Source organism: Colletes gigas, unplaced genomic scaffold (assembly GCF_013123115.1).
Source record: "Colletes gigas isolate AHSC1104 unplaced genomic scaffold, ASM1312311v1 Colletes_gigas_Sc00006, whole genome shotgun sequence".
Taxonomy (NCBI): domain Eukaryota; kingdom Metazoa; phylum Arthropoda; class Insecta; order Hymenoptera; family Colletidae; genus Colletes; species Colletes gigas.
Window position 1 is genome coordinate 8,483,810 of NW_025106635.1, and position 27,307 is coordinate 8,511,116.

The window sequence follows — 27,307 nt, forward strand, 5'->3', positions numbered from 1 at the left end:
TCGACGAAGAAGATCGTGCTTTCGTTATAAATAAATTCCCGAGTGTGTCGACGATTCGAGTATGCTAAACGTGACCAATGAATAATTATAAAGGACAGGGGCCAACAGATCCCACGCGAGGACATGCTTGAAACCGAACGCAGAACTGCGATTAGTACGTCTCAACTTGGACTTTACTCCGATCACGGTGATAGATACAACAGAAGTCGATACGGTTCCGTCACCAGGAAATTCGCGATAGGAGTTATGGTGGTGGTTGCAGTGATATTAGTGAGTATCTCACCAGACATTCAAATTTTAGAGCATGTTGCTATAAAATGTTATAAATCATCGATAAAAATCCTGGGCCACTGTGATTCATTTTGATTATTTATAGAAACAGGTACACTGTTGCAAAGGCTGACCATTTATGAACTTTGTTTCACACGAAAATCCATTATGCAATGAGACATTGTTAAACATTGAACGAAATAAAATTTAAAGCAATGGTTCTGTTTCTTTTGTTTAAAGCACAATTGATAAGAAAAGTGTAACATTTACACACTTTTTCTGAATTAAGAACAACATAATAATTTATGAATTCATTCATGGTACATTAATTTAAAAATGCAATGGACTATGGAAGGTTAACACGAAACATGAGCATCCAACTAGCAGCGTCATACTCGTTTTCCACGCAAATATTTACATACTACTTACCTACATAACACGTTATTTGCATGACCGGGGGACCAGTTTCTGCTTTTACTTTGCGACATTAGAAAAACTGTTCATCTCGCGAAGCTTTATCAACTTGCTTTGTGTACTTCGTGTTGCCACATCCCTTTGGTTCAACGACTTGGTTGGCGTGACCAAGGAACGTTTGATCGTTAACAATTTACCAGTTTCTATCTCACGTTCATGTCCTGCAACATACATTAGTCAGAGGTCAGTAAAATTTTAACGAAATCCCAGCTACGCGTTTGGCAATTTCGCTTGTAATTAACGATAGCTCAAAGCATGAACGAATAAGTGCAATCGAGATAACGGGTAATCAGCTTCACTCGAGCCAAATAATTAATATTTAAAACATCAGGGATGCTTCTAAAATAATTACATTTTATTCGATTACTGACTACAAAGCAAATTTTTTTTTGTAAAATAATGCGCACACATAATCATGATACGGAGACCACACGATTGTGATCTAGGAACGCGCGAGTTAATTTGAATTGGATTAGTTTAATAATCCAGAAAAGAGAATTAATATATTGGATGATATCTCAAAAATAAAAAAAATATTATTAAAATATGACACGTTACTATAAAGTGTTAGAATTAGTTGAAATTCGAGCAGTTTTGACAACCAAAGTCTAACAATGGGAAGGACGATATTCAGTCTGATGGCGATAATGGTTTCGTTAAAAGTAAAGCTTTTATCGCAACGGTCTCTTAATGAGACGCCATTGTGAAGAACAATAGGCGCAATTACGTCTCTCACGAGTTTTCTCCCATGATTAATGTAACAGGTACAGTGTGGATGTTAAAAATCAGAATTTCACCGCAAACCTCTGTATACCCCGTCCATGCATGGCGAACCAAGCGTCAAACGAGATTTCTGCGCGCTTCACATATAGGGCGTTAACTGTGCCTTGACACGAATTAGATCGCGGTATTGGAGCACGGTTTCATTGAATAATTAATGAATGAAGACGAAAAAAATGATAAACGCGTTTGCAAATATCCCAACGATTTGAATTCTTAACAATCACTTTCTAAACACGGTGCAATATATTCTAAAACGCTATGCAGATGCAAAACGTATGCAAATGTTAATGCATTTTTTATTGAGAATCATTTAATTAGAATCGTTGCTTTCGAACTATCATTATCATTAAATCTCAAATGTTAGGTTCTGCATATAACTTCCAATTGTGTAGAAATAAAATGCCTCCATAGAAATTGAGGCAGATATTTACGTAGCAGTCAATTAATATGTTTTATAGTTTTTAAGTGCTGTTTATTAATTAGTGACGAATGTACGTCAGATTGAAATTATCGTGGGTCGAGTTTTTTATTACACTTTTTTATAGATGTAGGAAAGGACGCCCGAAAAAACCTTCAAAGAGTATCAAGGATCGCTTCTCTTCCGTTATCGAGAAATTTATTCGTAAAAATGCAGGAATGCCAAAACAGCGTCGCGAAGGCGGAGCATGTCTGTCTACGAAACCTTTTTTGTACTCTATCCGGGTTCATTCAATTATACAAAGTATCTCATTTAAAAGAAGCAACGACATCACAAATATTTCATAAGCAACTCGAGTAATATCAAAGGACGTGTATATCGTAAAAAAATTTTTTTGTCTGAACGTTATTAGGTTGGATTTGAAGAGATTGTATTCACCATTCGAGGATGTAAATTCAGATTAATTTTTCGAATTGCAGGTGGGGATATTTTTATACGACTTCACGTCTGCCACGTCGTTGAACAGTAAAGTCAACCAGGAAACAAAGCACATGTATATATTACAAAATGCTCTTAAGAAACCGTCGAACGTCACAAGGAGATTCTTCAGTTCTACACTTTTACCTGAAATGAACAGAAGTAATCCCATTTACGTACAAGATCGTTCTGACAATGAAAACCGCGGGAATCTTTTACTGTACGATCAGACTGACGATCAAAAAGTATCCGATGCCGAGCTTAGATCACAAAATTTGAATAACTTCAAATTGCGAAAGAGAGTCCTGAAATCTGTCGAAAACAACATGAACGAACCAGCCGCGGAGGGCAAACAGTTGTTCGATAATCATGCTGTAGCTTATCGGATAAGGCAGAGGTAAAGTAACGTTTACTTATGTTTTAAATAAAATGGTACTAATAATTCTATGATACTTTAAATTATGTGCGAGTTTTTAAAGAATCAGTTTAATTCATATAGAATGAAATGAATATGCAATGAAATGACTAAAATAAATTATTTATGCACACTTCATTCTACAGGTATTATTCGATATTTTGTAATGGAATCGATTGCTTATACGAATCTGTTTCGATAAGAATATGATTTCGAAATTAAACTCAGCTTCCATTTATCGATGAATAAAATTCGTCAACAACTTTAAAATTAAAATTTAACGACACGTTTGCTAACATGAGATACGATATGTTTATTTAAAAATGGACTCTGCTTCCTGATCCATAAATTAAAAAATTTAATGAAATCTTAGTTTCTCCCGTCTCGTTTTGGTATACAGAATCACCCTCTACGGTGATCATCCACCTGTAGATAATCATCCTGTATGCACGTAAGGCTCATATTTCATGTAAATTTATAGAAACTTAGGTTTCAAATTTCTCGCGTCGAGACTTTCATGAAACGTAATCGCAATCGAGATTATTCTACACCCAGACGCGATGTTCTACGTAAAATCTGCACAAAGAAATGTTTGAAAGGTCAGTTACCGTTTGAACAGGTACAAATATCCGGGTTCGAACGAGGACGATGAAAGCTCGGAGGAGAATCGGCCAACTCCATTTCATTGGGAGCTGAAAACGCCCCAACCGACTTCTTTCAAACGATTGAAATATCCTCAGCTCTCTCAATACAGATATCCACAATCGTCGAGAAACATACAGGATATTATTAAGTATCTGACGAACGACGCTGAGATACCGAACAGAGGCATCAAGTTCACCGGTGTCTACGTGAACCCGAAAAAGTACGATTTTTCTCCCGAGATTGGGGAGATGATGTCCAACAGCGACAGGTCGGAAGAAGAAGAAAGTTCTTATTCGTTCAACGAAGACCCGTTGTATCAGTATAAACCGAAACATCCCGCGGATGTCAATCTGCTGGCTCCGTCCAACTTCAGGTATGGAAGGAATTTATGGAAATTTTCTGACCTTTCAATTCATTATCAGTTACAATCGAAGGATATTTAGAAACTAGCACGACGTCTGAAACACGACGTTTGGAACATTCCGTCTGGAATTTTTACGAACAGGACTATTTAATTGATTTTTATTTCGTTTTTAAAATTAAATAAATGTATTCTTCTAGATTCTCGCCAACAGGGTTTCATAGATACAGTCCTTACTACGATACGTACGGTCGACCAGTAAATTACGTGAAACAGCCTTCGTCGGACGTGGAATCGCAATATGACCCAGCCCCTTACGCGAGCAACTACCAGAAGAAACGTAAACCAAAACCGTTCAGTGTCATGTTGGACATTTATCCGATCACCGACGTCATGGAACAAAATAAGAAGACCACGAGACCGAAACAAGTTCCTATGGACGATTACGACACGAGAAGGCCAATGGTGTTCAACAGGGGCCAGAAATTTTACGTACCACCCCCGCAAACGATGGTCGGTACGTCGAATCAAGCCGCGATGGACGAAGAGGAAAGACAACAGATGATATTTCATTTGAATCTGTATCCGAGAAAGAAAAATAAAATGAACAGGTGAGATTCGAATTTAGATTAGACCAGAGACAAAATATTGGTATCTTGTTTTTTATATTATAAAATCCCCGAATTCACTGAATGCAAAAATAATCGATTTGGTTTCTTCCAATGTCGGGTTACGTGGATTCTCTACCCACGCTATTCGCATTTTCGCTTACGTAACCACGGGTCTCGTTTTCGCGACTGATAGATTTATTCGTAGTGGGTCGTATGTAAATCGTGGGATCGTTACAATGGCGCCCGTGCCACCGTTCGATGTTAGATTTAACTAGAAAAGTACCAGGAAGATCGGGGCAAAACCATGAGACTTTCACCGAACGATCCGCGTGTGTGTGCAAACGACATCGATTCGATAAAAAAATCGAACGAAACGTTCCAAGTCTGGCTAAAGACGGCCACGCGAAATGTCTCTGACTAAATTCGTATCATGGAAAACGGCTCGAGAAAGGTCCATCGTAAATTCCGATCGATGACCGTGTTGCTTCATAACACGTATGCTTTATTAACTGCAAAGGACAGTCTGCCTTTATGGTTTGAATAAGCGCGTATCGTAAACAACATAATGCAGAAGCAGGTTTATTCGTCGATAACTATATCTTAATCGTCGACTGATTAAAACTTTATGATAATATTCTATAACGTTATTTTTTCAAATGTCACATTACCAAATATTATTAGAATTCTACAGACGTCTTTTCGATAACTTTTATGGAATTTTTTTGCATATAGATCTCGTTAACTTCTGCATTATTTTGTTTGGTGAATCTTTTTTATCCTAGCTTGAAAAATAAAACCACGATCGATCCTAGTTTCTAGAGCCAACGAAATCGTATATTCAAGACGCAACTTTCGTTTTCAGGCACGACATAATTCACAGGTCGGAATCGATGCCTCCCCAAGAACGACAGCAGTTTATGCACAAAGTATGGTCACCGCTGGAAACGATCGCTAAACACTTGGCAGTGGAACAATCGAAATTCATGCAAAGCGAAGGTCCGTTCGGATTGGCAACGAACCGCTACCAGGAAACTCCTCTGGATAACAAAGAAGAAGAAACGAAATACCAGCAAGTGAACGTTTCTTCGGGGCCCAGTGGCGACCACACAGAAGAAACAGTCACTGTTCCGTCTAACCATAAATTGAGCGTCGAGGATGATTACGCTAGCACCGAAAAGTACGATATCGAAGCTCAGAGAATCGTTCGGACTACCACAGAGGATCAGAAAGAGAGTCAGAAAGAAGATTGTAATACCACTGTAATTCCAAGCGAGACGATCGTTAACGAGACGAAAAACGACGATGTTACCAAAGATATTGATAGCATCGAAGGATTCAAACGTTTCAGCGACAGTGTCTCTAAAACCCATTAGGTCAAAAGCAGAGACAGGCAAAATTGTTATTTAAATTTTCAATCGAAGAAACGTCATAAATAAATGGCTCTACGCTGGTTTTATCCATTATTTACTATTCGAATGTTGTCCACCTCTGGTACATGTTTTCGAAAGTATCTGAGCAGAGAAAGTATCAAAAAATGTTAGAGTAAACGAAAATGGTTACGAAATTACTCGTCCCGGAGGCTCAATTTTATGTTTCTTCTTTTTTACTGGTAATGATTCTTCTAAACTGAAATCAGCAAGGACAGTCGTAAACGTTTTTGTCCACTGAGACTATGAATTATAATATAATCTCTAATTTGAATGAAAATAAAAGTTTCAATTATAGAATGAAATATCTGAACACATAAAAATGTGAACGTTCGTATAAATTGCAATACGTTGATTTTATTTAATTTCTGTTATTCGAGTAAAATTTTGCCCAACTCTGATCGAAAGTGGTTTCCCACGACGAAGAGCGTAACGAACGATAATGTAATGAGACGAATGATATTCTGATTGTAATGGTTTCAGGCCTTTTGAACATTATAGTTTCAAAGCGATAACGATTGCTGCCTTTCAAGGATGATGAACGTTCATCGTGATAGAAATTGCCTGGTCTGACAGTCTCTTCAGAAGATCTTCGTATTTCCCAGTTTACCGTTCCAAGAGATCAAATTATCTCCCAAGCTCCACCTCGCCTTGACATTTCCGTCGAGGGCGTTCGAGAATCTTCCAAGATCTCGACTCGTGTAATCGTAAGATATTCGTCGATCGCGCGATTGCTTCATAGGCCACGATACGTAGACTGCAAAAATGGTACTCGTCGCGTATGCGAATAGAAAATCTATAAACACTAAAACCTATCGTCGACTATTTTCTGCCGAATTAATTCAGATTACTGTAAAACTCCAGCATCGATCGTTTCTTTGTTTTCTTGAATATGTCCAAGAAGATATGAAAACGAAACTTTTGAAACGATAATTATAAATCGTTTGTTATTCTAACTGTTATATAAATAAAAACCCGAGAATTAGGGTGACGTACGAACACACCGGAGAAACTGAAAATTACCTCTCTATTACACGAATTTATTTCCGAGAAAATAGGATAAAATGGACTTACTTGCATACTCGGGAGCTGGAAGAAAAATTTCATTAAACTTGGCACTTTTTTTCGCAACGTTTATCGACGTCATTTTGGATCACGAATCGTGTAGAAGCGTCATCTTAGTTATAAACAAATGTACAGATTTATTTCGTCCTTAAATACTATATATATTACAATAGAACACGCGTATATCTGCGATAATATAGCGATCGTTTGTGAGTAGAATTCGTGTACGGTTCAAGAAATATACAATTCGCGCGAGTTAGTCCACTTAAACTAAATAATGCTGTCTTATGCGCATCGCCGTATTTTGGCACGATTATTTCAATCTTACATTATAGCACCATTCGTCGACTAACGTTTCACGATGACACCGCGCGTGGTACATCGAGCATCTATGGTACAATTCGTCGATCACGTTCCAGCCTTTTCCCTCTTTTCACTCGAAATTGTTCATTATTCGTAAATCGACCGAAACATCACGCGTGATTTCAACGCATCGTTCACTTTTCTTATAATAAAACTCACCGGTATCGATGGCATTCCACCACTCTAAAACTTCTAGAGTGAAATATCTAGCGCGTTACTCTTAATACTTATCCGTTTGAAGCCTTAACGCGTTAAAATAGTCATGTAGTAGCTCTAGGAGGCATTGTCAGTTGAATAGTCTCGAAAAGATTGTCGAATTTAAAATTAGTTGTACTGTTTCTTTGATTCTCATTCGTGTTCGTTATTGTTAAGTCGTGCAGATTCTATTTCTTCGTCGATACTGCTGCAATTTACATTAACCATAAATTTCACACGGGAATATTTCATTCTGCATACTTCTGTTTTGAAAAATGCATTCGGTAATATGTCTTATTGCTGAGCAACACATTCATTTCATCATCAGTTGATCAGTTGATCAGTTGTGTTTCTCAAATCATAGACTTTTTTACGACATAGATCCGAGAGTACTTGGATGATAGAGCGTCGTATCTGCCCCCCATTCGTAAGGACCTTCGTGAGGTCCTAGCGAAACCATAGTTCCCGGCCCCAAAGTTGTGTGTGAAGTAGCGTTCACCATTCCTGGACCGGAAGACACGTAGCTCAAAGGCGGACGTGGCTGATCGCGCAAACGAGCGTGTTTCACCTGTCGTTTGTACCTGAAGAGAATTTTTATTCCATGATAATTTACTTTCTAAAAAATTGCTATTTTATTATTACTCGTTACGTAATAGATATGCAAATTATTATGTTGATGCAAAAGTGTTACTTATTTCTGCTCGTCAAAAACCAAACTTTCTTCGTACGTAAAATTTTCTACCATCTTCCATCTACAATTTTGATGAAAATATTCTATCCATGAGCATCGTCGATATTATTTTGTAATTTTTAGACTCCAAATTAAACTTACTTGTTAGTAAATTCTTAAAAGTGTAAATCTTCTTGAATCATCTTCTTTAATTTAATTCTAATAAACGAACCATTTATGGGAAGAAGTTAAAATTTCATGTCAACCAGTATCACGTTGAACAGTATAATAATAAGTCACGTGAACTTACTTGGCGTGCATACAGCAAAGAGCACAACTGGAGACCACCGTAGCAACCCCAACGAGCACCGCGATCGCTAGGACCCACATCTGCGTCATCGAGGCGTCAGCGCGAGCAACCGTGGCTGCACAATGCTGCACCTTCTCCACGTGGTAGGTTCTGTAAACCTTCTTCAGCTCCTCGTTCTTCTGATCGATGAGGAGAGCCTTCATCTCGTCCAGATCGTACGCCTCCTTTCCCACCATTTGGAAACAGGAACTGGTTGAGGAGAAGTCCAACGAATTGTCCTCCTTCGAGTAGAATTGGGTGTCGTAGACGTTGACGCTGATTGGCAGAGACAGAGCCTGTTGCACGGCCTTTTCAAAGTCCTCCAGCGTCTTCCTGACCTCGACTGGCGGCTTGGAGAACACGAACTTCAGCATGTCTCTATCGCGCAGCAAGAAAATCCTCAAAGTGATGTTGGTCTCCCTGCCTGGCGTCATGGAATTGTTGGCGGAGACGATGATCTCCATGTAGCCATCGGCGTAGCTGGACATGGAGCCCGTGGTCCTCAGCTCGCCGGTCTGAGGATTCAAGGCTAGATGAGACGGAATCTCGCGTTTCGACATGGAAGGATCCACCAGAGACACGAACGATGCTTTCCCCATGCTGTAGTTAATGGGGAGAGCGTCAGAGTCGACGTCGAAGGCTTCTAGCGTGATGAGACTAGTGTCGATCGGAACGTTCAACCGAACGCCCAAAGTTACGTTCTCCTTTTTGAACTTGGGCTTGTTGTCGTCGATGTCCAGGACTCTGATGAGCACCTGCCTCTCGGATGGATCTTGTCTATTGTACGGTTTCGGAACTATGTCAGACTTCTTGACCGTGTAGGGAAAACACTTGACTGTCAACAAGTGACGATCGACTACCTCGCGATCGAGACGACCGTTGGATTTGATCACGGCTGAGTTATTTCCGAGACGCTCCACGACGAACAATCCAGCCTCGTTCCCGTAAACGATCGAGTAGTCGATCATCCCGTTCTCGCCGATATCTTCGTCGATCGCTTCGATCGCCCCAACCTTGGTGCCTATTGGTTTCTCTTCGAAGATAGTCAGCTCTATCGGTGGACTGTCCAAGTTCCTTTTAAAATGAGGCTTGTGATCGTCAATGTCGTTCACGATAACTTGGAGCACTCTGGTTGCCTGTTGAGGAGGACTCCCTAGGTCCTGAGCAACTAATATTAACGTGTAGCTATCCTTTGCTTCACGATCGAGCAACTTTCGCGTAGTGATCAGGCCAGTTTCGCTATTTATCTTAAAGGCGCTCGCGTCTTTACCGAAATTTCCGTCCTCCAAGAACTTGAAGGTGATCTTCCCGTTTGGCAAGTTCGGGTCGTCCGGATCAGAAGCTACCACTTGGAACACCGGGCTACCGATCGTTGAATTTTCAGCTACGTGAGCCACCTCTTCGAGCGTCGGCCTGATGAACAGGGGAACACCATCGTTGCTGACCACGTCGCCGATGTACAACGTCAAAATCACGTCGGAATACATTTCTGGCTCTCCGCCATCTTGAGCCCTGATTCGCATGATGTACGGTTCCGTTCTACCTTTTCCTGTCAGAGCTCGAGCGGAATAAATCTCTCCGGTTGTGTGGTTTATGTTGAACAACCCTGAAATTGCAATTTCAGACGCGTTCGAAATGGAATATTTATTTATTTCGTAAAATGTATTTAACGACTTTATTCGTTACGATGATGAACAAAGAAATCAAAAATATACAAATTTAAGCACGCGAGTAGAGAAAGCAAAGTGAAACGAGACGATAAGGCGAGCAAGAGAAAGGAAAAATTGAAAACTGTTTAAGAGAGCGTCATAAAATAAGGCGTTTAAATAATGTTCTAATAATTCTGATTTTCTAAATCTGGAAAGAAAGTTTTATAATATTAATTGTGATTTTGTTGTCGGTGATTTAGGTACGTTTTAATCAAGCCAGAACTCAGAGCTCAGATATGATCTTTAGTGGATAAAGAATTAGTAATTCGAGTATTTACCAAAATTAAATACTGACCGTTTGCTTCACCTTCGTCGATGATTTCGAAGTGAATCGTTCCTCCCTCTCCTTCGTCTGGATCCGTGGCAGTGATGTTCACTATACTGACGCCTGCTACAGCATTTTCTGGTATCACGGCTGTGTAGGATTCTTGCTCGAAGGTTGGAGAGTTGTCGTTAACGTCTAGGACATCGACTGTCACCAAAGCTCTAGTGCTTCTCTGTTCTGCACCACCCTGAGGCATGTCCGATGCAACCACGTAAAAACGTAGAACCGACTGTTTCTCTCTGTCGAGCGTCGTGTTGGTAGCAATCTGTAACAATTAGTAGCAAGTTTGTAACAACTCGAAACATTTAAAAGGTACGGTTCTTTACCTGGATATTTCCTGTTATCGGTTCCACCTCGAACATATTGGCGTTTTCACCGGTCAGGGAATATCTCACTTCGCCGTATCCTCTTTTAACCTCTTGCTCCGTGTTGGAACTATCCATATCCGTGGCTTTGACGTTCAAGACAACTTTTAAAGGTTTCTCTGATTCCAATACCGAAATTTTGTAATCCTTTTGAGTGAAGGTTGGACTGTTGTCGTTGGTGTCCTGGACTTCGACGATCACGTTCGCTTCGGACATCTTTCGCGTTATTTCGTAGTCCCTGGCCAGAGCTCTCACTTTGAAACGAATAAACTGAAAGGAAGAAATCAACTTTCACAAAGTAGATCCTTTATAATCTCGAATCTCGATAGTACCTTTTGATTCAGGGCTTCGTAGTCCAATCTCTTGCTCAAGACAACGTTCCCGCTTTGAACACCGACGTTAACGTATCCCTCGTCGTCGTCCTCCCTCACCAGTTCGAATCTTTGCACCAGATATCCGGTGGTAGGTTCTTTGGCTGATAACATCAGCAAAGTTGTTCCAAGAGGTTGTTCCTCCGGCACGGTGATCCGGATTGTCGGATTGTTGGGTGACCATCCAGGATTCGTGAACGTCGGATTGTCGTCGCTGTAAGCTTGAATGTACACGGTCACCTCGACCTTTGTAATTTGTTTCTCTTTGTCCACGACAGCGTTTAGATCCTGGACTTGAACCGTAAGGATTATCACCGCAGCCACTTGGTAATCCAACACGCGGTTCACCGTTATTAATCCAGAGGTAGAGTTTATGCGAAACGCTGATTTGTAATCGTAGGGTGTTGCAGTCTTGAAAGCTACGCCAGTTTTGTCGACAGCCCTTATGGGTTCCACCAAAGAGTACTCCAAGTAAGCATCCGAGTCTGGGTCAGTTGCTACTACTTTTAGCACAGGCTCGCCTGTTCGATTCGTTAAAGTAGATTACTATACGCTTTAGGAATTACACTTGAACGAAATTCGAAAGGCCGAAGCATTAATGATTTACCAATTGCAGCTCTCTCCGACACGTAAACCAGATACGTTGACTCGTTGAACACCGGTGGTTTATTATTTACGTCGATCATGTTCACTATGACGGTAGTGGTAGCGGTTTCCTTGACAGGTGTGCCTGAATCGATGGCGTAAACTATCACTTCGTATTTATCACCGCCGGTTTCTAGATCTAAACGAGCATCCGGGGAGACCGTGATGATACCAGAACTGAAATATTGAAACCCAATTATACCGATTAGATTTTCGATAATAGGATAAACTGCAAAGATTTAACGGGGTTTTCGAGTACCTAGAGTCTATGACAAAATTGTCTTTAGCACCAGAAGCAATGTGGTACTGCAACAAGTTGTCCCTTCCGTCGGGATCGTTGGCCATGACTCTGATGACTTCCGTTCCTGGCGAAGCGTTCTCCAGCAGTCTGGCTCGATAGGTGCTGGGACCCGGCAGATTAGACTTATAGTTTCCGCGGAAAATAGGTTTTTGGTTGCCAGGCACCCCCACTCTGACGAGGAGTTTCGCCTCGGCGTACAATGGCGGCGTACCAGCGTCCGTAGCTCGAATTACCAGCTCGTAAATCCCCCTTTCGGTGTCCCCTGAACGCACTGGCGTCGCCATTATTACCTCTCCGGTGTCTGTGTTTATCTACGAAACGACGTTGAATAAAGAGAACGAAGACCGAACGTAAGGATGGTCTCTTCTTCCGCGTACCTTGAAAACACCGTTCGTCATACTGTTGTGCGAATTTATCGAGTACGTCACTTTGCCATTCCCCTGCATAGGACCATCAACGTCCGTGGCTCTGACGAACATCTGCGGATCGAAACTGGTCGCACCCTCCCGCACCGTCCTCGTGTATTCGTTCTGCTCGAACACTGGTGCATTGTCGTTAACATCCTCCAGCTCTATCAAGATGTTTACAGCCGACACTCTTCCGCCACCGTCCTTTGCCTCCATCGTCAGCGAGTACGACTTCTGCGCTTCGTAATCCAAAGCTTTCGCGACCGTGATTCCGCCAGTTTTCGAGTTGGTTTTGAACTTATCGGCCCCAAAACCACGCAACGTGTAGGTCAGTTCACCGAACGAACCACTGTCGTAATCTTTGGCGAAAACGTCAGCGAACAGAGTCCCTGTTTCTGCGTCCTCGGGCACCGAGAGTTTGTACACCGACTGAGAGAACTCCGGACTGTGGTCGTTCGCGTCCATCAGTTGTATGTGAACCCTGCTAGTGGCTACCTGTATTTTGATTAAGTAATATTTTATTCGGTTAACGAATTCAGTTTGTAGGTTTGTAGAAAATCGGTACCACTTCGTTCGCAACGAGCGCGATAACTTCGAAGTCGAGCTCCCTCTTCGCTGGGTCATCCACGTCGTAGTCCAACACGCTGACGTTCGTAGCTTTGACCACGATTGGCACTCGACCTTGAGCCTCCTCGGGGCTCACGGTAAAGGCTTTGCTAATACCAGGATACTCCGGCACGTCTCTCAGAGCCAACGTGTACTTTGCATTCTCGCCAACGTCGCCGTCGCTTACGATCATGTTGAGCCCTGACAATTGAGTTCTGTCGTTACGAGACTACCGAACGTTTCTTTTAAAAATTATTTCTAGTCAGGAAGGGATTTTAAGCTAAGCTTGTAAAAGTATTAACAGTAAAATGTTTTTGGGATTAATAAACGTCATTTCTGAAGGATTGAAATGCCTGTGTTCACCTGGCAAGGGTGTGTCCCTCCCAATGTCTTCCGAAATCTTAATGCTAAAGTATTTCTCGTTGAAAACGGGCACGAGGTCATCGACATCCGTGACAACGATGGTCACGATGGAGGTCGCCGTGTCTGCCGGAATCTCGTTGTTGATGAGCTCCGTCGCCTTTACGTGAAAGGTGTAAATCCCTCCGTTCTGAAGTATTCTGGGGTCCTCTCTGTCGAGGGAAACGTTGGTGGTGACAATTTTTCCAAGCGTCACGTCGCCCTCGCGCGACATCTCGAGGTCGAAGTGACCCTCGTCGTCGTCCTCCAGAGTCAGAAGCAAAGCTCTCGGCTCTCCCGTGTCGCCGTCGCGTGCTCTCACTGTCAGGATCACGTGATTAGGCGCCGTGTTCTCGGGAAGCGCGGCGCTGTACGGCGCGTTCAGAAACACGGGTGGCTGATCCTGAAAACAATACTTCCGTGATCGAAACAGTAAACCAAACTCCTGGCAAACGGAGTTCAACAGCTTCCTGGAATTAAAATTGAGAATTCCAACGTCCACGATAACGTTCATCGTATTTCATTTTTAGTTGCCTCGCGGTTTGAAATATTCATCAAATTCCGCGGAACAAATTAACAACCAGCAAACCGTTAGTTTACCGGCGGATTTCGAGAATTATAACGCGAACACGTTTGCAGGAAAAACAAGTTACGATGTACCGTTCCGGTGAAAGTTATATCGTAAAGACTGGCATAGTCAGATGTTCGAGAACGGAGTCACTGGGTAACGCATAACTTCCCAGGCTGTATTATCATAAACGATCTTGTTAACCAATACGAAATGATCGAGATGGATTTACAGTTACCGCGGTTACGGTCGAGACCCACTTACTTGGACGTCGAGAACGTCGACAGCTACGGTTGCTCTAGCCTGTAATCTCTTCGTCACTTCGCTGGCACCGTCCACCGCCACTAGATTGATCAAATATGAATTTCTTCTTTCGTAGTCCAGCGGTTTCATGAGTGTTATCTGCACGTCGTATTTCCCCTCTGCCAACTAAACGATTGCCCATTTCAATCAGAGATTCCAAAAGCAACTAATAAATGTTTTGACCCAAACAATTATGAAGAATGATGTTATAACTGTGGTAAATGGAAGTTCCGGTAAATATCGACGATGTGAAGCTTACGACGTGTAGACGTTTAGATCAAGATTTGAAAGAATAAAAAATTGTCAATATTTGTGGCGTCCCTCATGCACTTTGTGACTGATTATCTCTAACGAGTGAAACAAATATTCAATACCATGACACGTTAGGAGTTTAAATATATAATAATGCGACGTTAAAAAATGTTTAACGCCTACAAGTGCGAAGAAGCGGTACCTTGTCCGTGGATACGCTGAAAACATCGCAAACATCGTCGTCCCGCGACGCAGGAACACATTCCACGTGAACATCCGCGTTTACGCCACCGTCGCGATCGGTGATTACGATCGTGCCAGGAGGAACTAACAGGCCACCCACGTGTGCGCTTTCCGGCACCCTTGCAGCGTATGGCCTGCCAAGATACACCGGCGGATTATCGTTTTCATCCAGCACGGCTATCTCGCGACGAAGGGACACGGTGTTGGGCTCCGATCCCGCGATACCTTCGTCTAGAAATATATTCCCCAATGAGTTCGAGGAATCGGGCATCTATGGTCTTTAAACTTGTCATTTTTTTAATTCAAGTAGACAAAGTCTCAACCCTCGACACCCTGTCAATCAGCACTTTTATTTTTAAAAAAAATGACAAACAAATTTTGATAGACTCGAATGGACTTAGGGATCCCTTTTTATTCCAGTGAGTGTCTCTTCTAACACATGATTTTTAAATTTTCCTGGAAACCTGAATGGCGAATCTTTGCACGAAGCTATTTTGGCGATACTGAAAGAACTGTAAGGTTCACGATGTCATTCATTTGCTAGTTATTTTTAATTTTGAGTGCATTAAACAAAGCACAAGCGATAGAAAAGGCTATTTTCTGCAATAATTTCATCCAATTGCAGTTATCATATAACATAGTTACACATATGCACGAGTATTTTCGAACGACAAATGAAATGCAAAGAACATGCGACGATAATTGGTGGTGTGATATTAATTATTAATGAGGAGGGAATACAATAGAAGGGTGTGAATCGTATTTTACAATACTTGACATTTCAGTGCCATTGTTCATTAAATGAGTATTATTAATTTCCTCGCCTCTGTAACAAGACATCATTTACATAACGAGCACTAAAAATATCGATAGTTAATTATTTATTTTGCAAGTATATACAAAAATTAATTCCTTTCGAGCTGCGTCGCCCTTATCAAAAATTTCGAGTATTAAAAGTTCATCATTTTTTCGCAATTGTATTGCATAATTTGGAGATATTTTTTTCTGACGACTGTTACGTAATTTTATGGAATGTTCGAACGGTTACGACACGATAATGATTGGTTAAAAAGTAAGATAACAATTAAAATTTTTGTTAAACGCTAATCTATTATCTAGAAGCACGTGCATTATGCTGCGAATCTACTTTTCCGCGCGCTGAAGTGTAAATAATATTTATGTAACGCTAGTGAAAGCAATGTTGTTACAAGCGTGGAATTATTTACGACAGGAACGTATTATTTTTTATGCCGTACGTTACTAAAATTAAAAACACGAGAAATCTCCGGTTGCATCATCCTTACTGTCCACGCACGGCAGGTCATACGTTCGAGTATATTAATTAAAATTCGGTTACGTAAAGAAATGGTCACTAGTCCATCGGAACATCGTGCTCGCAGGTCACGTGTGTGCACGTTCCGTCTAATGCCCTAGATATCGCCGTTTATCCATTGATATTCCACCGTAACAGTGTAACGGAACACCAATAAAAGCAGTGTAGTTACCCGTTATGCTGATGATCACTTCGATCAGGTCTTGCGTCTCCCTATCCAGCGCCTTTCTCAGCACGACGACACCGCTATCCCGATTCACGGTGAAGTACTCTCCGCTGATGGAGTAGTGCAACCTAGAGCCCTCTGGATCTTCTCCTTGAAGCGTGTAAACAGGTGCACCTGGCGGCGTACCCTCTGACACGGCCAACCTGGCCATGTCCCCGCCTTGCACGAAATGCGGTGCTCTGTTTATCACCTGACCCCATGACGAAGACCACGTGGAGAATGCGAGAAATAAAATCGTCCACATCGTCACCTGCGCGCCAACCAAGCAAACGAGTTAACAAAAATTACTACTAACCCTGAAATACTATAGTGGAGTGCCATAATGACGAATAAGGGGCTGAGGGGTTCGAACTGATTCAAATTTTTTTATTCGAGATTTTTAAATTTTTTATTAGAATCTTACTTTCGCTTTTTCTAGATCAGCCACTCATTTTGGGCACTGAGTTATTTATAGCTTCATAAAAATTAAAAATATAACTGTCTGTGTTCTATAGCAATTGGTTGATAATAATTTCATGCCGATAAACTCTGGTTTTATTTAATTTCATGATTATAGTAGCTTCCCAGTATAGTGTAGTATTGCAAAGTTAAGTAGTAAATACTATAATAGATTTTATATAATTTTCACGAGCCAGCAAATATTTAAAATTTGTATTTAAATAAGAAAGTTGTCTGTCTTTACGTGCAGACTAACGTAAAAGTAAGTTAGGTGTCATTTAACTCAGGATGGCTGCAATTAGGCCTAATATGTACGCAGTTCCGTAATTGCTGCAAATAAAGCAGGCATCAACAGTAATTATAGCTCTGTAACGGGAGAGATAAAATATAAAAAGATAGAAACATTGTACGTTGCAAGAGACGAGAATAGTAGGGTGATAGACACATTAGAACTTTCATTAAGGCAAATTGGAACGTCACAATTAAGAAAAAGTTTTGCGAATAAAAGTACGCTCTCTCTTGCGTGACAAACGAACACTTCCTATACAACCGTCCGACACGATTCCATTCACTTCCGGCCATCGAAGCTGCCGTATCTTGAACAAGAGTTGTACTAAGCAGTACAAGTAGGGGGGGGCACTTGACGAAGAGATAGCCGCAGTTTTGCCAAAATAATTATACATCTAGTATACCAACTGGTGTAGAACGAAAACATCCTTTCGATTTTGCTTTAGAAATTCTGCCTTCTGAACGAACAGACTTCAGGAATATTGAACAAAGAAAAGAAAATTGTAAGTCCCTTTCTACGAGATGTCTCGAGTCGATCGATTCAAAATGGCGCTGTTACTAGAAAATGTATCTTACTATTATTTAAAAAACATTGAACCTATTAAGTTCGAAATGGTTTCAAGCGAACCCAGAAGTTAAACACCTAGAGTTAACACTCAGATCAGTTGTTATCCTAAAAAATGGCAAAAGCAGAGAAGGAAGGATAACGCTACGCAAGAATCAAGAGGCATTCGAACCGAGTATCCGCACATTTGTTACGCGGACACGGGATCAACGTTCACGTCTGATGGAAAAATGCGAGGCACAGACCGCAAATGAGTAGGCAGGGAAGAAATTACTAAACTGTGCGGAGGATGCATCGATCTATCGAAGCCACTCTGTACCACCCATATAAAACGACTTCGTCGAGCCGCGTTCTTTATCCGCGCTAGTGAAAAATGGCTGCGGGCGAACCGCGTGGCTGTACGTTGCAACCGCCGCGTACGGTCTCTGAATGACTTCCACCGGTTAAGTGCGGTCAGTGAAAAGCCGTTAGAAATCAGATTCCATTTCAGGAGTTCTCGGAACTCTCGTCGCGATCCGTAAATTGAATTGTCCTGTTACACGCTCGACGGACATTCGTCTCTGTCGCTTTTCTTCCCAAAACTTTTTCACCTTCGGTTCAATAGAAGCTGTCAAACATGGGCTCGATACTGTCACGTTCTGTAATTTTTATTGCAATAGTAATTGAGATGAAACAGACACTAGGATTCCTACAGTCCAAATCTGGAGGATGTCATATGATTAGAAAATCTGAATTTTAAGTATTCATTTTTTCTAAGAATGGACAAAATTTGAAAACAATTCTCGGTCAAATTGGCTGAATGTGTAATATAGCCCTTGAAATGCACATAAAAAAGTCTTAATGGCTTAAAAGATAATAAAGACAAATTAAAATGACGTTCATTCTTCATTTCATTTTTTATTCAGTAGATCATAAACTATAATATATGCGAAAATTAGCAAATTTGACCTGGAATTTCTTTATCCATTCGAAAAGAAAGTTCTTATGGTAGAACTAATTATTTAAAAATTTCCTAATCAAGTTTTGACTTTCACGCAACTATCTATAGATTTATATAAATATAGTAAATACTATGAACCTAATTGAGAGGATTTCGAAAGCCGTCAGACAGTAAATTGCTCGATTCGTTTTTTTGAAATGTAAATTGAGATATTTGAATTTTAAATCGTACGTTTTTGCAACCGCCAAGGGGCACTAATGTTTCGCAGTAGTTTCAAGATCAAGTCGTGAGATTTTATGGATCAGCGAATATCGCTTATTAGCGTTGCGCAGTTCTGTTACGATTCTCGGTAACTTTCTAGTAGAGCCTCTAGACAAACACAGAACAAAAGTCTTGCACAACATCATCGGCCGAGATAAACGTAGTACGCGCTTCGCGTTATTTTCCCTCCGTCATAACTCTCACTCGAGACCGCAGTTTGTACGGAATCAAAGCCGCTCGACCGATAACGTTTCCCTGTTATAATTAAACCGACTGCAACAATATTTAGACCGTGTTATCTCGAAATGTAGACAAGTATTTAGAGCAAATCGTGAGCGAGATTTCACATTGTGCGTTAATCGAGAACCGTTTAGCACTAAATTAGATTTGCATCAATCATGTTCGTTCGTTTGGTTAATGAATACGTGTATTAGCATAATACGTTTCTTTTCCTCCCAACTATTATACGTTCAAAAATAATAAATGCTATTCCAAGCATTTTCTCCTAATTTATTACAACGTATCGAATAATTTTGTTTCGCGAACAGAACAAAGTAAATGAACCTATTTCTGTTTTTAATGTTTGAGATTATATATTACTGACAAGGAACACAAAGTTTTTGTAACGAAATAATTTGTTTTCAATAAATAGTTTAGCATGTAATTGTAAACGATTTAAGGAAGTTATATATTGGGATGGTAGGAAAGAAGCTGTGACTTCCACTGAATTCGAAAAGGAGTATTTAATCTCGAATTTTGTGGTGATGTCGTAGAACCGCGCTGAAAACACAGCGTGAGAACTAATCATTCCGTCAAGAGGCACGAGCAATTAGAGAGAGACAATTCCACGGCAATTTCTCGGTGTCTTCGTGCATGGCACGGTTGACTTCCGTATTCCAAAGGTTGTTATCAGCTGTCGTCTTCAGGAAACGCGATTCTTAATCAAGTTGATCCGCCAGGAATCAGCTGGCACGATACGGTTTCGCTAAAGATTCTGCGTATATCCGGAATTCAGTTACTATTATACAGGAAATTTTAATGGGAGATTCTAGAGGCCAAAATAAGACAAAAATCAACTATACTAATTTGTTGATTGAGGCTTCGTTAAAAAGTTATAGAAACATTTCCAGCCACACAGAACATTTTCGGTAAGAAATTTTTTTCTAGAAAATGCGTAGGAATTCGGGGATATGTCTGTTCACCAAAAATTATTGTAATTGACTCTCCTAGCTAAAAAGAATTTTTTCCGAACGATTTTGAAATTTTTTTTTCGCCGAAAAATTTCACACCTATTCGAATTTTTTTCTCTAAAGTGGTTAAGATTTCGGGGGTAGGTCTATTCACCAAAAATGGTTGTAATTGGCCCTCGCAACCGAAAATAATTTTTCCAGACTGATTTGAAATTTTTTAATTTAATTTTTTAATAACTTTTGTACACAGGGAAAACTATGGAAAATAACGGAATTTAACAGAGTTACATTGAGAAATATATCTTTCAATCTCTACTTTAATTTTAATGAGAAACAAATAATTATTTTCATTAAATGGGAAATGAATGATTATTTGTATCTACTGGTGTTATATTATAATTCAAAATGACAATTGTTAAAAAATGTGTCCACGAGTGAGACGATTATCATAATTCTTAGATAGTCACGCTAAGTCCATCAGAGACCTCATGATTTCGTTAATAAACTCATTGCCTTAATTGCTTTATTACTCGCTATTTTAGGCCCTCTCTTTTAACCTGTTTAATCTTATGCAGTGGTTGCATGTTATCTTACATTGCCTGAATATAAATTACTTAAGTCTGAGGTCGTTTAAAGAGCCCACGTGTTGTTTTACCTATTTAATTGATCGTATAGCACGCATAAAAAGTGATATTCTTTTTTTAGTATAGTATAGAGCGGAAGTGTTTACTTTTTTCAATTTCGCGGATTCACGCGTTGATATAGAAGATGAAACTCTAAACGAAACTTCTATGAAAATTTACAAGAGACGTTTACAGCGTATCCGCGATAGTAACTGAATTTGCATCGTCTCGAAGAGTGATTTCTACCTGGAAGGTGTGCAACGCGGAAAAGCATGGAGCGTTAAAATCCATGACGAGTGGCGTGTTTCTACCATGCGGATGCCCATATGCAGGCAACAAATTTCAAACAGAAGTGGCAATTACCGATAACCACGTGTAAAATAATATGGTCGGATTAAGCTGGACGCGTAAAACGATACAGCGAGATTCAATTGCGATCATGAAAATAACCAGTGACTGCATTTCCATAATTCACCATGAATAATCAAAACCTGATGTGAATCGGTAAACGAATCTCTGTCCGTCAAAACGACCATTTAAAGATCGAAGAAAAAGTATCTTCTTGGTCGCGAGAAAGTATTTGGAGCCATAAAAAGTGAAAATAAATGTCAAAGTTCAAATTCTGTAGTAGGCTACTGATGATTCATATTTAGTTGAATAACATTGTGACTTTTAAATTATAAGTCTGAAGAAAGTGCACTGTAAATTGTAATATTTCTTGTAATATGTTTGATGTTTTTATTTCGAATATTCTCCAATTAATGTGACAGTGATCGATGTTAGTTCTCAAAATTTAGATTTAATACTATGTTACTGAAAATGAAGCCAGGAGAAAGACTAGGGAAAGTCGTAAACCGTACCACTCGATGGCTTTTTCGCCTCCAGAAGAATTTCTTACATTAATCAAACTGGAATAATAAAGTCAGTAGATCGTTAGAGAAAGGGTGAAAAATTACATGTAAACTGCTTCTATGAATTTATGCTTGTAATGTTCGACCGAAGAAACGATATTTCTTACGCGCTAACTTGACAACTTTATTGTACGTATTGTATGTAAGTGTATATTATAACTTTACTATAGGATTATACTGACAATGAGATAGAAAAAAAATCGTATTCTATCTTCGACTCATGTATACATGTATACTTCCACATATACTTAATAATAAAGACATTCAATGATGAAAATAATAAAAAGGTAGCTTCCAACTAATAATTGTCCCTCCTGTAGCTCTGATTTATACTTCTAGATCACTTAATAGTAACTTTTACATTACATGCAATTTCCTGTTTAAAGTTTAACTGACTGTGTTTTGGTATATGGGACGCAGTGATTCGTAACAAGTTCAAAATAACGAGATGAAAAGATCCTACGCGCACCTTAGTCTTGAGATGAAAGTGGCCATTAATTTCAATCAATTTGAAATGGCAAAATTGACTGGTCTCATTGGGCTCAAGGAGAGAAGCACGGTTTCTTTTTAAGCTACACGATTATTTGGCTGATCATATATTCGTCTCAATTGTCCTTAAAGGACCAATTAATGCGATTTTACCATTTAGGCCGGAGTGATTCAGAGAACACACTTGAAATAACAGGCTGACATTATTTTCAACCCCTTTATCTTTAAATAGAAGTGGCAGTTACTTTCAATCAAGCTCGAAATGATACCATGAAATTGAATGATGGACCGAATCGCTCTGCGAGAAAGTTGAAATTGCGTTTATATTTCTCTTCTGTAATCGATGAACGTTAAACCCACGAAAATTTCAATTCTTATCTCGAAATGAATTTGGAATTACCGCCTCGGAATTGTCAACAGAGTCAATTGAAGCATTTATGGGTAAAATTAAAGAATCGTCTCTTCAGAGGCAAGAATTCAAGGAATACCAATCTTCTTTACCAGTATTTAACGTTAACTTAATTCTTCTGGATTCTTTTGGTTATCAGAATTTGAACCCAATTAAATGTATTCCCCGGCTCGATAATCAATAAAACGCGAAATAATGGCGGTAAATTACATTCAATTTCATGGGCTGTTGTTCGATTAATAAGAAAACCGGTTTCGTCACCGGTTAAAGATATTTCGTCTTTTATTACGTTTTTCAGCGCCCCGCGATATTAATTTCTGCGCCACACAACGGAAAGCTTTTCTTCTCGAGCGTACAAGTATGTTTGCTTTCGAGCCTTCGTTCGCGCAGATAAAAAAGTACTTCGTAGAAATTGCCGTGGCGCCGTGATGAGTTGCAATAGAATTCTCCGTGGTAATACGTGGCAAAACGTATCACGGTATAACACTCATAATACACATTTTCATTGGGATGCATCGTTTCGAACCCTCGAGCTTGATCATTCGATGCATCATATTTCATTCGTGTCAGAGAAATGGTGATTTTGTATTCGCGTTATGTCGGTTGTGATCGCGCGTATCGGAATTCTCTGCAACCTTACATTATTCAAATACCGAATAAAACAATTGTTTTTACGAATATACGTACATAGTTTCATATAACAAAGTAAAAATCAATTTTAACGTTATCGAGATATAAATAAAGGAATTCTGTAGTCTGTCCAGGCATTTGAAAATAATCATTTCTTAAAATTTCCAAAGACTTCTAATTCTCTTTTGTATCGTCAGCTTATCTAAGAACGACTGCAATTTCCTGTACAAGCCATAGAGGCGATCAAAAGATTGATCGAAAAGACGAAGTCGATATTTTCAGGCAGAGTTTATGCAACGAAATCAAATAATTAAAATTCCCACGTGCAAGTTCGCTGACCCCGAAATATTTATCTGCAGCCTCGTGGTTCACGGACCACAGATTAAGAACCGATTAATTCATATCACTCGGATTGAATTTTTATATAATATTGGTTCAGACTAAAAATGCTCTTACGCAACGATTATTCGAACAATGCAGTTAACGCGTAGAATTTCTAAGATGGACGCTTTCCTATCGATTCCCAGTGTCCGCGGTTGATTTCGTAACACAGCCTCTACGAAATTTCGCGGGCAGCCGGAGTCGCGGTACCGGTCTGGCCACCGAGCAATGGCGCAGGACCGCGTACACCGGCGACGTAAAGTCCGTTTTTCGCGTCCGCGAAACTCGATTTTCTATTCCCGAGAGTCGCGCGAAAAGCAAACGAGTACGCGCGGTTAACTGTACCGCGATGATCGTATACGAGTCCCGACGTCCTAGACACGTTAATCGCCGAGAAAGGCAGAGAAACAGAGAAGCCAGAAAACAGAGGAGGGAGGAAGAAAAAAACCGTTACCGAGTCCCCCCTCCCCGATCCCGCCATTACGTTACGCGCCTGGAATCCTGACACTGTGTGACCAGGTGATGCCAGGATGAATGACTAAGAAAAGTAACATCCTGCCACGCGCTTCGTTCCGTTTCGCTCTTCATTTTTGTTATCGGGACTTGGTCTCCACGTCCAAGAACAGGACTCGTGACGTCGTAGCACTACTATGCCTTTGAATTGTTCTCTGGGACTCGACACAATGTTCACACTCGAGGAACCTACGGCTAACAGGTTTCGATCGTTTGCTAGGAATATTTGTGACACGATTTTAAAATTAATATGAAAATGTTGGGCCTGCGACTTTGCACGATACATGTCGAAGATCCAAAAAGAAGTAAGAGTAGTAATAGGTCGATTACTACGAGGAAGAGATACGTCATGTGTTTCCTATGCAAATAGATAGGTCTATCGTGTCTTGCTCCCAATCGCTAAGTTGTTATTAGCGAGAAAATTATTCGATTAATCTGTAAACAGGCAATGTGTGTTCCAGCTTTTCCTGTTCCACGAACTTGACACCGGTTCCTTGAAACCGAGACTTCGAGTAGTGCAGTCGCTGGTCAGACTGGTTTCCCTCGAAATGGCGAAAACGATGACGGGTGTTTGGCAAGATCCGCGTGCTTCGATTGTCACAAAACTACTATTCTTGCGAAATAAGAATGATAAATTTACAAAAAATTAATAAATCTTCGAACACTGGAGTCTTATTTTCGCTTCGATAGTTGATTGAACGATTGCAAGAATCAGAGTTTAGTAAGACTATTTTCTAGAGCAGTTTTTCTCATATATTTAAACAACCAACCGGGAAAATGTTAAAAACTACCATACACTTAATCATTACTACGTTGGTATCTGTGTACTTATAGTTTTGAAATATCATAGTTGGATTATACAGCGTCGCAGTGCAGGTTCTGCTTCATTGCAACACGTGACTGAACCATAAAAAGGAAACGAAAGGTAAAACTAGTCTAGATGTTAATGAAATTCAAGAAACGTTACCTCATTCCCTCTCAGATATCTATTACTCGTATTCGAGCATCAAAAACAACTTATTCTTGTGTCCGTGACAAATTGCTTAACTCAGAACGCCGGCTTTTTGTTATTCCGGGGCGTCGTTTGAATTCGATCGATCCACCCACGCTGTTATAAACGAAGAAACGAGGTCCACCTTACCTCATAAAGTCCAAGATCCTTCGTCCTCGCGACACCGTTTCAACTCATCATATCACTCCACGTGTTTCTTTTTTCCTTCTGTTTTCTCACTATCGGTTCAAAGAACGTTCACGTATTCACTGAACCTCATGACGGACCGGCACAGACTCGATACAACAATCCCGGTTTCTATCCTCTCGGTTTCATGAGTCGTCGTTTCGGAAAAGAACCGATGTCTGCCAGCCAATGGACAGGTCTACACTGCATCCTAAGGAGGTATGCGGCCTCTGCTATGGGAGTGGAAGGAATGGGAGAGAGAGAAACAGCTCGCCGAAGGAGTGACTACAGTCCGTGCCCCGTAACTGCGAGCGAAAGGGGGGCGAACCTTTTTGATTCTTTTGTACCTCGACGTGCCAGGTGAGTCTTTCGTGGTTCCATCATGGCCGGGATCGTGCGTAGATGTGGCACGGAAGGGATCAAGATCGTTCTGACTTAGGAATTTCGCTCGCCTGGCACCGATTGGAGCAATTTTCCGTTTCAACCGATCGCTCGGACTGACACGAATTTCAAACTCGAGCGTTCCGCACAGACCTCGTACCAGCAATCGAGTAAATGGTACTTGGAATTTTGTAGGATCGTAGGAAAAATGAAAATTGCTTTCGCGACGTTTGTTTTCCTTTTTATCCGGACAGCTTGAGTATTAATACGAAATTTATTTGTTTATTTATTATACGAGATATACATTGTCTGAAGTCAGAGGTTACGATCGATTAATCTACCATAAATCTTGCAGAAAAAATAACGAATTAAAAAATACTTCGAGCATATTAGAAGACGTTTACATTCACGATCGAATTTATGTTGAAGTCTTGGTATAAATTATAATTCATTTTTATTTTAAAATGGTATAATTCGTTTAGCTGATAACAAACGTTGCGAATAAATAGCTATAGAGAATACTATACTATTCGAATAAAATTCTGCCCAACCCTGGTACGAATAGGACGCCAGAGGAATGAGAATGCGACGCCTTTGTCGAAACATCAAATCACATGCGTAGAATCGCCATTGTCGTCATCTAAAAATAGCCCAAGGTTTGGAAAGATCGTCGTCTATTGGATAGTAAGGGTACTAACAAATAAATCAATCGAATACAAACGCTACTGATTGCAATAATCGCGAAGTTCAAAAGTTTCGATTCGTAAGCTGAGATAAGGAGACGGGTTCAAGATTTAGAAAGTTTGGAATAAGCATGTCTCGCGGAATTAAATCACGGTAATCGTCATCTCGAAGAGGTTCAGTGTCCTCTTTAGCAACCGGACTCGTATTTAATGCTATTGTAGCCCCATTCTCATCGCTCCGGCTGCTCTTGCGAGCACGCAACAATTCAGACGTGATTCTCATAGGAAGAGCTCCGTTGAACGACTAGTTGTCACGGGAGGATCGCGGTGTATCCTACATTAGCCAGTCGTTTCGCGTTTAATTCGTACATACGTAATTTATCCTGCAAACCGTGTTTTATGAAACGAGTTTGCCGCTCGCACACGCGACGGACGCTGGCAACCTGGAAGCACCGAACCGTCCTACCGGAAACGCCGCACGACACACTTACGGAAGCCACCTGAGGCGCATACTTACGCGTAGAGCTTCCTCGCATCCCGCGGGACGCGTGCACTCGCTCGATAATCCGAGACGAGTAACCAGCAATTCCGCACGAGCGTTTATCGTCGTTTCGTGGGCAATGTTTCAGTGCATTCCTTTACGATCGCCGATAAGAACGCTGCGTGGAACGAGGAAGACACGCGTTCCTGGAAAACCTGAGCCTCCGCGCGGGATAACGAGGCTCCCTCGGCATTTCCGCCGCGAAACGGCGCAATTAAGGACGATCAATAAAATCGAAGATGAGAGCAATTGCGAAAGACCGTAAAAGTTGTGTAATTGACGCGTAGGTCTAGATTTGTGTAAACGGTGGG

General features: G+C 40.6%; 2 protein-coding genes across 2 annotated transcripts; one reads left to right on the forward strand and one right to left on the reverse strand.

The window, feature by feature from the left end:
• Window positions 1–120: 120 nt before the first annotated feature.
• Window positions 121–5,827, forward strand: LOC122395909. Its single transcript, XM_043393824.1, has 5 exons — window positions 121–270; window positions 2,425–2,819; window positions 3,457–3,855; window positions 4,044–4,454; window positions 5,317–5,827. Exons 1-5 carry the CDS (start codon window positions 124–126, stop codon window positions 5,825–5,827), a joined length of 1,863 nt encoding a protein of 620 aa, XP_043249759.1. The 5' UTR covers window positions 121–123.
• A 1,269-nt stretch (window positions 5,828–7,096) lies between these two features.
• LOC122395722 (protocadherin Fat 4) lies at window positions 7,097–25,450 on the reverse strand. The gene is made up of 14 exons (XM_043393540.1): window positions 25,356–25,450; window positions 16,523–16,826; window positions 14,977–15,248; window positions 14,484–14,648; window positions 13,616–14,054; window positions 13,212–13,453; window positions 12,617–13,141; window positions 12,198–12,550; window positions 11,901–12,115; window positions 11,255–11,814; window positions 10,884–11,192; window positions 10,528–10,822; window positions 8,485–10,129; window positions 7,097–8,085 (listed from the first exon to the last, which is right to left on the reverse strand). Exons 2-14 carry the CDS (start codon window positions 16,818–16,820, stop codon window positions 7,875–7,877), a joined length of 5,529 nt encoding a protein of 1,842 aa, XP_043249475.1. The 5' UTR covers window positions 16,821–16,826; window positions 25,356–25,450; the 3' UTR covers window positions 7,097–7,874.
• Window positions 25,451–27,307: the final 1,857 nt, after the last annotated feature.

What these genes read in the sequence shown, in the direction of transcription:
- LOC122395909 (XM_043393824.1), top strand. Translation starts at nt 124, where the DNA reads ATGCTTGAAACCGAACGCAGAACTGCGATTAGTACGTCTCAACTTGGA. An exon ending in TGGTGGTTGCAGTGATATTA is followed by an intron (nt 271 to 2,424) that starts GTGAGTATCTCA and finishes TTCGAATTGCAG; the next exon opens with GTGGGGATATTTTTATACGA. An exon ending in GCTTATCGGATAAGGCAGAG is followed by an intron (nt 2,820 to 3,456) that starts GTAAAGTAACGT and finishes CCGTTTGAACAG; the next exon opens with GTACAAATATCCGGGTTCGA.
- LOC122395722 (XM_043393540.1), bottom strand. Translation starts at nt 16,820, where the DNA reads ATGTGGACGATTTTATTTCTCGCATTCTCCACGTGGTCTTCGTCATGG. An exon ending in AGTGATCATCAGCATAACGG is followed by an intron (nt 15,249 to 16,522) that starts GTAACTACACTG and finishes ATATATTTCTAG; the next exon opens with ACGAAGGTATCGCGGGATCG. An exon ending in CGCTCGTTGCGAACGAAGTG is followed by an intron (nt 13,142 to 13,211) that starts GTACCGATTTTC and finishes ATCAAAATACAG; the next exon opens with GTAGCCACTAGCAGGGTTCA.